Genomic DNA, 12,775 nt, shown 5'->3' with positions numbered 1-12,775 from the left:
CCCAAAAAAAAAAAAAAAAAAAAAAAAAAAAAAAAAAAAAGCTTTTATTACCTCACATTCGTATATGTTTTTTTATATCCTTAAGCTTATGTGTAATAGTTCTTTTTAAAGTCCTTGTGTGGTAATTCAGTCATTCCTGTGACTTCTTAATCTGTTTCTCTTGACTAATTTTTATCCTAGTTTTGGTTATCATTTTACTATTTCTTTATATGTCTACTAATTTTTTATTGGTTAGTGGACATTGTGAAGTTTTATGTTCTGTGCTGGATTTTGTTACCTTCTTTTAAATTGTGTAGACTTTGTTGTGGTAAACAGGTAAGTTTTTTATGGGTTAGTTTAATCCTTTATAGCAGGGATCAGCAAACGTTTTCTTAAAGGGCCCAATAGTAAATATTTTAGGATTGTGGGTGATATGGTCTCTGTTGTAAATTTTCAGCTACTCTTGTAGCTGGAAAGCAGCCATAGACAATACAGAAATTATTGGAAATACAGGAAATACATGAGTATTGCCATATTCTAATAAAATTTTTTTTAAAAAAGCATTTTACTTTCCCATGGTGGTAGCTTGCTGACCCCTGTTTTAGTGGCTTGTTTTTAAGTTTTGTTTGAGTGGATTTGGGGTAGCTTTATTCTAGAACTAGTTTATTTCTTTTGGAGTGTCCCCTGATTGCCCTGGGTGTTTGACAAGGATTCTCTGATCTAATTGGTTGAAACTCAGATGTTTCCTAGTCCTGTATGAGCTTTGGAAACTGTTCGGTTTACAGTGCTCCAGGCCTCCTTTGCCCAGTGTCATGGAGCTTCACTTGGTGCATGCACAGCTCAATATTCCAGCAAAGGTTCAAGCAGACCTCTAAGCTGAGTTATATAGGTCTTCTGGAGCACCTCCCTCCTCTAAGGTAATCTTCCCCTCAGATTCCAAGTTTAGTCTTCTCAAGTCAGCAAGATAACTTTGATCTACTCTGGATCCTCCTCCTCACTCTATAATCCAAGCCCCCCCCCCCCAAAAATAAGCCAGGGTGCCAGTAGAGCTCACCACATTTATTTTCCCTCTCTCAGGGATTACAGTCCCATACTGCCTGTTGTCCAATATTTGAAAACTGTTCTTATGTATCTTAACTGGGTAAGCCCTGTCCTGTTTTTGTCAACATGGTTGGAAGTGCCTATGGTGGTTTTAAAATAAATATCTTGATTTCCATTCCAGACTAGATTCTCTAGGGGTGGTGCCTAGGCTCCCCCCTCACCCCGCCAACCTTTTTTTAAAGTTTCTTCGGATTCTGACACACAGTCAAACTTTCTTCTACTCATATCCTTGGCAAACTAATGGAGGTTGAGAGAGAATATGGTGACTCTGATTCATTTCTCCCCTGCACTCTCCTCCCTTCCTCTCCCCACCCCCCACCGCCCAATTCACTCTGAACCTCACCCCAGAGTTCTTTGCTAGGTAAAGCATGTTAAGGTAATATTTTTTATTTATATTGTATATAGCCATTCATGGGCATTTGAAGAAACCTTCCAGAGATGATTTATCCAAATAGGATAAACAGGAAAGGATGAATGTCCCCCAGGACATCTGAACTTACAATGCTAAGGGACCACTACAAGAATAAAGTTTATTTGAAGTCTTATTTTGACTTAAAAATTAATGCAAATTGTACATTTAATTCTTTCATATATCATTATTTGTTTCAAAATGTATTTTAAATAACCACTTAGTAGAATTGACATTCCAGCAAAATGTACCATCTTTATCCTGTGACATCATATACCTCTTGATATGCCCCTAACTAGATTTATAACTTCCCTACTTGGTGAAGCACAACAATAGAAGCAGGTTTAGTTTCTAAATTATAAGTTACACTATGGATGATGCAGGACTTGGAGGTACACTCTCCAGATACTTGATACATGTTTACATGAATGTTTCTTTGAGGGGAAAGTGTGTTTCAAATTCCAGTCAGCTGTCTAGTAGTCAGCATTTTTTTCACCTCTAGAATATGGCTCAGGTTGGTTTCCACAGTAAAACAGAATGCTGCAGTGCCTTTTCTGGTTTTGTAGATTCCTAGCTGATCTAGTTAAAACACTGTTGTCAAGGATAGTTGCAATCCTCTGAGTAAGGACTTGGTTACTTAAGCGCTACCAGTGATCGATTGATCTATCTATCTATCTCCCTAGAAATATTCTTTATTCCTTGCATTTCTGTAGAGTGAGTTTTCATGAATACAGATGTACTGGTGCCCAGTCATAAAGCAGTGGTTTCACTTGCACTTGGTTTCCACTGAAAACATTGATTTTTCTTTGCCATTCTACAGTACCTTCTCCAGGCAAATTCCGCTCCCCTGCAGCACCATCTCCTTTGGCTCTCCGGCAACCAGTAAAAGCATTTAGTAACCATGGCTCTGGTTCTCCTGGTAGCCAAGAAACAACACAACTCATGCAAACCACCTCCTCACCTGGGCCTCCCATGGTTCAGAACACAGTCCCAGCAAATCCTCCCAGCAATATCAACAGCACTACTCTAACCAGACCTGCAGGGACAACTGTGATGAGAAGTGGCTTGCCCAGACCCAGTGCCCCTTCTGCTGGGGGTATACCAGTGCCTCGCAGCAAACTTGCACAGCCTGTTCGCAGGTAAGTGGCAAATGCCCTGCTTTGATCTTCTTGAGCATAGGGAAGTGGGTAGACTGGAATTATCCTCATCCCTGCATTTGATAGTGAAGATCAAGAGTCCTAGTGGGTTCCCACTAGCATCTTAGTACAATTTGAATAAAACATTACTTTCCTTACTTAAGAAATTCTCACTTGGGACATAGGGGTATTATATCACTTTGTTACAGGTTAAATTTGCCCAGATGCCTAACATGACTAAGTATCTTGGTGAACTTCTAGAAAAAATTGTTAGAACCACTTCATTTGGATGTGGTATTTGTTCATTTTGAATATATTGATATTCAATAAAGATACTAAAAGCATAATAGAACCTAGAATGAGATTTAAGATAAAACTTCTAGCCATCAGGTCTGAGTATGTAATCCAGGAGGGTGGTTTTCAAACCTTGCTACAATTCAGAATCTTCTGTGGAATTTATGTAAATATAGAGGCCTAAGTTTTACCTACAGAGAGGAGATCTGGTATGAAGCCCAAAATCTGTAGGTATGCTGTTTTTAAATTTGTTTGTTTAATCTTCAGGTGATTCTGAGCCTAGCCAGGTTTGGAACCATGTATCTGTAGTCTTCATCTACCTTTCAGAAATGTGCTTACCACTATCAGTAAACTTAGGTGTCAAATATAATTAAACTTGAAATATTTATTTGCATGAAAAAAGTGCTTTTGTGCTGTAAGCATTGAAACTGAATTACCCATACCTCTTTTATTCTAAGATAACATATTACATTTCTGAATTCAATAGAGTATAACAGCTTTTTGCTACGTACTATGCTAAATAACATATCTGTACCTTATTTAGTTTTTACAATAGCTTTAAACATGTAGGTACTGTTATTATGCCTATTTTTCAGAGGAGAATATTAAAATTTAATGAGGTTAAGTAATTTACCTAAGACTTCAGCTAGTAAGACCTTCAGTTCTAAGTATGTCTGACTTCAGAGTCCTTTTAAGCACTGTCCCATTCTGCCTCTCTCGTGATGGTGACACTACGCCTCTAATATCACATTCATTAATTTGCCCCTCAAATAAATAAGTAAATAATAAGCTTGGTGATCCATTCAGTTGGAAAAGACAAGACAATCTTTTCTCTTACTCAAGTGGCTATGTTAACAAAAAAGAGGTTAGTGCAGTCACCTGATGCCCAGTGAAACTTGAAAGTTGTAGACATGTTGAGTGTGGGATGGTTGCGCTAATAGCTTTTTAGAGCTTTGATCTCAGCAGTGCCCTAGAACATTGGATCGTGATGCCACCTGCAAAGTAATTAATATATGTGGAAGATAAAATGGTAATGTTCCATTAAAACTTGCAAATCACCTTATAAATTGCTTTATTTCAGATCCTTGCCAGCTCCTAAAACCTACAGTAGCATGAAAGATGACAGTTGGAAAGATGGCTGTTATTGACCAGCAAAGACAAGAATGCAGAGTCCACAGCTTCATGGATACCCCTTCACCAGGCTAAGAGACAACTTTTATATGCAGACTGTTCAGATAAGACTCTTGGGATTTATAAAATCCCAGCCCTCTCTGTCTTAATTAGCACAAGTTGACAGAGATGATCAAGCAGCACTTTAATGACATTTAACATCAGATGTGTTTGGTAATCATACAATCACTCTCCACGGAATCACTTTTAGTTTTGTTTAATAGAAACTAGGTTGATTTTTTAATATTTGACAGAGGCCAATATCTGGGCAAAAAACTAATGGATGCCAAAGAGAAATGCCCATTTGTAAATGAGAGAGTACCTTTGTGCACAAGAAACTGGTGAATTCAAGCTATCCAAAACTTCACATTCAACCTAATTTACTGTATAAATAGTATCAATAAATATTTGTGTTAATGAGAACTAATATTCTGACTACTTATCTAAAATGTTTCACTAGTGTTTCACTAGTTCTCCAGGAAACTAGATTGAGATGGCAGGGGGGCAGGGTGGGAAGAAACCTGGGCTAGAGATTTAAAACATGATACCTAAATTTGGAAGGATCCTATAAGTTATTTTTGCAGATTCATTAGAAAAATTATTTTGTTTAATCTTAAGTTTTGGGTGTAGCTCACATATCACCACCACAAGTTAGTGTTACAGCATGCATCCATCATGTTGCATTGACACATCGGACTTCTGTGTGTTTGTTTTGATTGCCAAAAGGGCTTAATATCAGTTGTACAATCTTTCTAAACTTTATATCTCCTGGCTCAGGAAAGATAGCCTTTGCTATTGAAGCCAACTTCTTCACGTGCTGTCATCTGTTACAGAACTAAGAGTTCTTGTTTTTATTAGCAGGTTTCCACGATGGGAAAGAGCAAGTAGTATGCGTGTTTATTCTTGATATAAATAACACCACCTCAGTGCTTACAACCTGGAACAAAACCATACAGTAAAACCGGGGAGGGAAATCTATGCACTTACCTTACAAAATCTCTGGTAATGACAGTTGTATTGTTACTATTAATTGACACAGTAGCCTATTATGTGGTGGGAAATTATAGCCTGCTGAATCCTACTTAAGTCGATCCACTTTAAACTAACTGTTTCAAAACATCCTTTGAAAATACTGCCCCTTTTAGATTCTGCCTGACATCAATTTTTTGCAGTTTTGGTAACAAATGAAACCTACTGCATACGACTCTAAGCTGTTAAACACTTGCTCTATGATGGCCCTTATGTATATCTTGGAAATCACTTATTTTGGTTTTTATTCGACTATTACCAGACTAAAACTTCCTTCTTCAGCAGGCTTCTCATTTTTCATGGTGAAGTCTGTTTTTAAGTATTTAATTTGAACAGCTCTAAAATATTGGCAGCTGGGTCACTAAAGGATTTTAGATATTTGAACATAAGTTCATTTCCTATTAGTCAAACACATTCTGTAAGTTGGCAAAAGAAATTGAGAGAGAAATGGGAAGCTTATATTCAGGATAGCACTGAGGTTGATAGGTTGAGAGAATGATAAAACTTTTAAAACCAAGACCCCTGTTCTGCCATGATGGACCCCATGGTAGTCTTTATTAGCTTGACCAGTAGGGAGTCATTCAGTTAGCACAAACAGCTGGAGATTCAAAATGCCAGTGCTAATGTATTTTGGTGTTTCATGCAAGGAAGAAATTTTATCCATGGATTTGAGGGTGATGGGGATGGGTCAGGAAAGGATGGCGCCAGAATTCCACATGATGATGAACTTAAAAATGTTGCTTTTCAGAGGAAGATAAAGCATCTGTTTTGGGTAGAGGGGTATCGCATGTAAAAATCTAAGTAAGTAAAAGAAAGAACTAGCCACTGTCTCTTTTTGAAACCACATATACACAAAAGAAAATAGGTCTCAGTTTTCAGTGCAACATTGGAAAAAAAAATGCTGCAATCTACTAATTAAAAGGAATTTTAACCCTATTACAAAACACCCATTACATTTTTAAGTTAGATTATCAGTTTCAAAAGGAATATTCAGGTTATTTAACTTTGTTTTTAAATGGCTGCATCAGAAAAAACATGTCTATTTTTTTTAAATTAAAATATTTCATCACTTGTTAAAAACATATTTGGATCTGAGTTGGGTAAAGTATTATTTTACCTGCTGTTGTACTACCACAGACTATTGGCTTTTAGTTTCCTAAAGAGAAAAATTGCCTATTTACTAGAAAGCCTTTGTGTATTGCCAATTTTTCTGTTTGGGAAAAATCTAAGGATTCACTGTGGTTAGTCTTACAGATGAAGTGTGGATTTGATAAACTAGTGCCTATGATTTTAACTTATGTTTGATATATAGTAGTAAGGGTTTTATGAATGTTGATTATTTTTTTGTGCCAACAGCCCAGAATTGTCACTTATATTGTAAGCAGAAAGCTGTGAGCTCTGCTTCCAAAGTTATTTAATTTTCTCAGTGTTTGAATGTTATTTTTTGTAAGTGTGTTAATAAAAGTGTAAAGAATTGGAAAAAATATAAATATTCTTAACTCAAGCATTTGCTGGATCATTTTTCTACAAAACTTGTTTGTATAATATAAAACGCTCTCTGAAGGGTTGGCGTTTTTTGGTTTTCATACCCTGGAAATCACATTTTGTAATACTGGGGACCATTCATAATTGTCAGATACTTTTTAAAATTATTATCTCAGTACGTCATTTTTATAAAAAAGTTTTTCTGAAAGGAAATTAGATACATGTGTCCCCAGATGTTTGTATAACTCTAGAATGATCTAGACTATGTATATTTAACTTTTTATTGAATGTACAGGCGTCCATTTTTGACGTTATGCATGGTCCTTTTAGATCACATGAAGTTTGATTTGCAAAAACATTTCTATAGCCGAACTTGTATGTGTGGTTGCCTCCTTAATAAACAACCTGACCATAATGTTTATTATTAAATTTATATTTGTTTTTTTAAGTGTTTTATTAATTTCTGGGTATGGTAAGATCTGCCACCCCTTCCCACCAGTTGCCTACAATTGGTAATAATAAATAGCTCAGTTGATTTTTTAAAAACACAAACCCAAATCATATTGCCCTCCAGACTTGATCTCTGTGAGGTTGGAATATATCATGTTGTATTCTCTCTGCCCTAGTTATTTCATATGTGGATTATTTGGGGGTAAAATTTGTAGTTTACTCAAAATTGCTATTTTCCTGGAACTTTTTAACTTGCTGTGAATTGATATCTAGTTAGAAAAAGGTAGCATATGTAAAACAAGCAAAAAACTATTATATAAGAGTATCCAGGAGGGAAGGTTAATTACTTTTTCAAACCAAATATGAATATTTGTTTAGTTGATCATGTGCATCTTTCTCTTATGGATAAACAGAAAATATCAAGAATCGTACACTGTTTTATTAGTTCCCTGCATCCCTTTTGGAAGTTTTTACTGTCCTCCATGTTAAAATTAGTCTCACTAATGAGTCATAAGAAATGACACCTTCCTGCTTGAATTTTCTCCCAAGCCAACCTGAAAACTTTTAAGAACCATTTAAAATTAAATGCCATTATACTTGTAAATTAATGAATGAAAAGTTTACTTAAACTTGTTATATATCCTGTGTAACAGGAAAATGTTTATGGTGGTTCTTGTGAACTATTTGCTGTATCAAAGTTTAGCTTTGAATTACAAAATAAAATAAGAATAAATGATAGTGAAACTAACTTGGAGGGAGGTAGTGAACAGCATGTTCACATGAGCATGAAGCCGAAGTTAGCAACCACTAACATATTTGAATGATCTAAATAAAAGTCTGAGTAGACTAAATGGCCCTCTGGTTACTAGTATGAAAATGGAACGGATTTCACTCATGGACCTTAGCTAATACAACTCAGTTAAAACTATTAACTGCATGCTAATTTCACAGCACTTCTTTACACTGGATAACTTTAATGTTTTCTCTTTAAAAAGAAGGGGAAAAGAGCTTATTTCTTCTGATTTTAAAAATAATAGACCCATTTCTTTTTTACTTAACTGAAAATACTAAGAAATATAAAAGGGGAAATGATCACACATTTCACCTTGGGATCCTGCAATCCCACCTTCCAGAAATAAATATTTAAGTGCTGACCTTAACATGGTTATAAAATGCAGGTATCTCCCACATTTCAAAGGTTCACTGTATGCCACTTTGCTTTTATGAAAGACCTATTAGTAGCTGTTTTCACTAATCAAAAGAAATATGAAGAGTATTTTTGCTTTTATGGAAAAAGGGGAAAGCAAAAATAGCATTCAGTGTTTATTTTGCAGGGAGCAGTGTGCCCCCCACTGCGAAGCTCCTTCATCAGGAACTACTCAGCATCTCAGCATCAAGCCACCATAGCTTGGAACTATGTGAGCATCTGTGCTTTATCTTGATTTATTTTGTGTATCTGTTAGTAAGATGTGTCCTCAGATAATTGCTTCTTCACTTCATGCCATTTCAGCTTAGGAAAGGTTTCATAGAAATGCTTCTACTTTCAGTAGCAGGAGAAAACTATTAAGTGGAAGGGTAAGAAGTCTATGTTTAAGATGAGAAAATACTTTTCACTTACAATGCTGGCATGAGTTTGCTTTTGAAAAGAGGTGTATATTAACTGCCTACTGAAAGCATGACACATTTCTCAATTCCTGATTGTAGATATTCCTTGATTTAAAAAAATATATTGTTTGTATCTTTATAACATCAATTGGTTTCTGTTATGAAAAATTATTTTAGCAAAGTAGAGAAACAGTAAATTATAAAGAAGAAAAAGCACTAATTCCATAGGTAATCACTCACTTAATTTAAGGATATTGTCTTTTTTCCCCCTAATGAAATTGGGATTATATTCATGATTGACATTGTAACTTTTTCTTAACTCTGAGGTCACTGAGGACTGCCATCATTTAGATTGGTTCTGCTCGGGGAGAAATAAGTTCCAGAAAGAGTATACAGATATTCCAAAACTTTACCAAATTTATATTCTCATATTCTTTATATAGTATCTTTTATTGACACTTGAGCTTCCACCCTACCCCACCCCAGTCTACCAAGCCATGAATTGACAGTATTGGTTGATTACAACTCCCGTTTCAAAATAAAATACCTCTGAAGAAATAGGCACAACCAAATAAAGAATCAAGATAGTCTAGATTAGAGTTCTCAGACTTTAGAATCACCTGACAGACTGGTAAAATGCAGATTTCTGCACCCTACCCCAAGCATTCCTGTTTAAAAATAGAACCCTGGTCCCAAGAACAAAACTTCTAGGAATAGGATTCCCCAGCACAGGTCAGATGCCCATTACTGGGCTAATTGACTATGGCAGGTGATTGGGGTTAAGTAAAAACCACGTAGCAAAAACCAGGTAGCTCTTGTGAAAACCATATGGAGAGAATGAGGGAAGACCGTTTTCCCTGAAAGTGGTGCTATCCCCAGTAAGTAGGCCTAGTCTTGAGCAAACAAAACAGTAGGTACTTACACAAATGTCTCAGTGTATATCGTATAGAATGGTTATTTCATGTCAATGGTCATGTTTTCCTGGAGAAAACATTTGTAGTGAGAGGGAAGGTTCCGATAGTATTTTTGAGCCCTTGGCTCAAATTGTTCATGAAGCCTAGTATCATTCCTGCCTTGAATTCCACAAAGCGCCTCAGTATCCTTATTATAAGTTCCCGTTAATACAAAGGTTGATTTAAGCTAAGATTCTGGCATCTGCCACCAGAAGGAAGTTAATTTTTTTAACTTTTTAAGTGTTTTTTAAATTGATATATAAAATATGTACAGAAAAGTGTACAAAACAAATGTTCAGCTGAATGAATTACTGAGTAACTATAATACATGTGTAACCACCATGTAGGCAAGAATTAGACTATTAAGAGCACCCCAAAAATATTCCCCTAATGCCATCTGCCAATCACTACTTCCTTCCTCCCCTTCAAAGATAACAGGTATCCTGACTTCCAACATTATAATTTAGTTTTGCCTATTTTTGAACTTTATCTAAATGTAACCAGACACTTTGTAATTTTTTTCTGCCTATCATTTTGATTAAAGGCTAAAAGTGGTGTTTCTGTCAGACTTGGCAGTAAACAACAAAGATAATGTGAGATTCACCTATGTTTCTGATGTCACTGTAGTGTGTTCATTCTCCTTGCCATATTATATGCCATTTTATAAATATATTACAATTTATCCATTCTAATGTTGAAGGACAATTGGGTTGTTTCCAGTTTAGGTCTCTTGAAAATAATGCAGATTTTGACTTCAGGGATAACCAAGATGGAGTAAGCCCTCAAAAGCCCTTCTCTCCCACTTAACAACTAAAAATTTTGGACAAAATGCAAAAGATACCTACCTGAGGACACTGAAAAGTAAACAAAAGCAGGTGGATTGGGAGGAGAGTCAAACCTGGAGAAGAGACCCATACAGGGATGAGTTTTCCATTTTTTTCCTCTTTTATCTTAGCCCTGAGCTCAGAGAGGGCACCCAACAGAGCTGTCATAAGGACTCCTCTGATAGTTTGAACCAGAGGAAATTCTGAGGGAAAACCTATGAAAGGAAAATCCCAAAAAATGAGAAAAAAAAATAGCTCTTGGAAGCTAGGGCATGTTGGGGGCTTTTATTTTTGCTTTTCTTTCATGATTTGTCACTGGTGAGCACCCCAGTTAAGCCCTGGTAGCAAACAGTGCCTACAGTTAAAATTGATGGGAAGCCTGTTTTTCTGACAGAGGAAATGGGAAAAGAACCTGTGCAGTTTGAAGAATGTGAAGATAATCCCCATTTTTCTCCACTCTCTCTGTCCTGAAGGTAAACTGAGTTGTGGTAACTGCACAGTAATAGTGATGGAGCTAAAATTCTGAGAGAACCCTTATATCTGGTCAGAGGACAGGGCAGAGGTGCCCTTTGGGGCAAGGGGGGAACTGATGAGAGAGCTGGAGAAAGCGGTCCTTTATGTTTTGATTAGTGCAAGCACCAGGCTTACCCCTGAGCTACACATACTCAGACCCAAAGCAGCACAGCAAAGCCTTTGAGAACTGAACTAATTTAAACCACTGAACATGACACAGCCTAACTGTGTCTGTCATGCACTGAGCAGTGCATGTGTGAGGTAGATCCCACATAGAATAACAAAGCCTTTGTAAACTAAACTGACATTGGAACCACAGCCCACAGAAGATGGAACAGAAGTTGCATTCTGAACCTATCTAGGTTGACTGTTTAAACAAACAAAAATCAACATTGTCCAGAACATTTTAATGGGACCTAGAGTCTAAAGTCTATAATATTCAAAATGTCTAGCATATACTCTAAAATTACTCAGCCTGTAAAGAACCAAGGAAATGAGATCATTCCTCAAGAAGTACAACAACAAATGTCAACACCAATATGGTCCAGATGTTAGAATTATCAAACTTTAAGGCAGCCATTATAACTATAACATGAGACAAATGAAAACACTCTTGAGATGAATGGAACTATAGAAGTTCTCAACAAAGTAGAAATTTTTTTTTCAAAAAAAAGGAAATTTTAGAACTGAAAAGGTATCTGAAATTTTAAAAATTTACTAGATGGATCCAGTAGCTAACTGAAGATGACAGAAGAATCGGTGATATTGAAGGGAGATCAATAGAATTTATTAAACCTAGATAACAGAGTAACAAAAGATTGAAAAAATGAGCAGAGCCTCAGGAACCAGAGGACAAATATCAAAAGGCATAACATTGGTTTCACTGGAGTCTAGTAGTAAACTAGCTCTCAAAAAAAGTCATTTGTAATGCTTTCCAATGTCCAGGTAAATATTCCCACCATGGCCATTTTCAAGCTATCAACATGATGTCATTGAACGTAGTATTGGGAAGAGTTGTGCAAAATCAGCTTGTGAGTTGGTACAAGCTGGCTCTAGCACAGCAATGCTGGGATCCCAGAAAAGGAGGAGAAAGAGCTAGGTATGGGACAATTATTTGAAGAAGTAATGGATAAAACTTGCCGAATTTGATGAAAGACAGAAATTTACAGATTCAGAAATCTCAGTGAACTGAACCTACCTGGGTTGATAACAGGATAAACTGAAAGGAAACCACACCAAGGCACATCATAATTAAACTGCTTAACTCAAAAAGGAAAAACTCAAAAGAAATACACACAGAGACACATCATAATTAAAGTGCTGACAACCAGAGATAAAGAAAAAAAAATCTTGAAAGCAGCTAGATTAAAACACTTCATGGGGACTTCCCTGGTGGGGCAGTGGTTAAGAATCTGCCTGCCAATGCAAGGGACACAGGTTCGATCCCTGGTCCGGGAAGATCCCACATGCTGCAGAGCAACTAAGCCCATGCACCACAACTACTGAGCCTGTGCTCTAGAGCCCGTGTGCCACAACTGCTGAGCCCATGCACCGCAACTACCGAAGTCTGTGTGCTCTAGGGCCTGCATGCTGCAACTGGTGAGCTGCGTGCTGCAACTACTGAAGCCTCTGTGCCTAGAGCCCGTGCTCCACAACAAGAGAAGCCACCACAATGAGAAACCTGCAAACCACAATGAAGAGTAGCCCCTGCTTGCCTCAACTAGAGAAAGCCCGCATACAGCAACAGAGACCCAACATAGCGCAAAGAAAAAACCACTTTATGTATCATGGAACAACAATTTTTTTTTTTTTTTTTTTTTTTTTTTT

At 36.7% G+C, this 12,775-nt stretch overlaps 1 protein-coding gene across 4 annotated transcripts in view; it reads left to right on the top strand.

Moving 5' to 3' along the window:
• Positions 1 to 7,036, top strand: part of SLAIN2 (SLAIN family member 2) — a 78,880-nt gene extending 71,844 nt beyond the window's left edge. For all 4 annotated transcript variants that reach the window (XM_024746707.1, XM_024746709.1, XM_024746708.1 and 1 more), the window contains 2 exons: positions 2,310 to 2,628; positions 4,001 to 7,036. In XM_024746707.1, the coding sequence (XP_024602475.1) occupies positions 2,310 to 2,628; positions 4,001 to 4,067 (386 nt within the window). In that variant the 3' untranslated portion in view covers positions 4,068 to 7,036. The remainder of the gene's footprint in view (positions 1 to 2,309; positions 2,629 to 4,000) is intronic.
• Positions 7,037 to 12,775: the final 5,739 nt, after the last annotated feature.

The sequence above is a fragment of the Neophocaena asiaeorientalis genome, unplaced genomic scaffold (genome assembly GCF_003031525.2).
Source record: "Neophocaena asiaeorientalis asiaeorientalis breed wild unplaced genomic scaffold, Neophocaena_asiaeorientalis_V1.1 scaffold19, whole genome shotgun sequence".
NCBI lineage: Eukaryota > Metazoa > Chordata > Mammalia > Artiodactyla > Phocoenidae > Neophocaena > Neophocaena asiaeorientalis.
The sequence above is the reverse complement of the archived record's forward strand: the minus strand, read 5'-3'. Positions and strand labels throughout refer to the sequence as shown.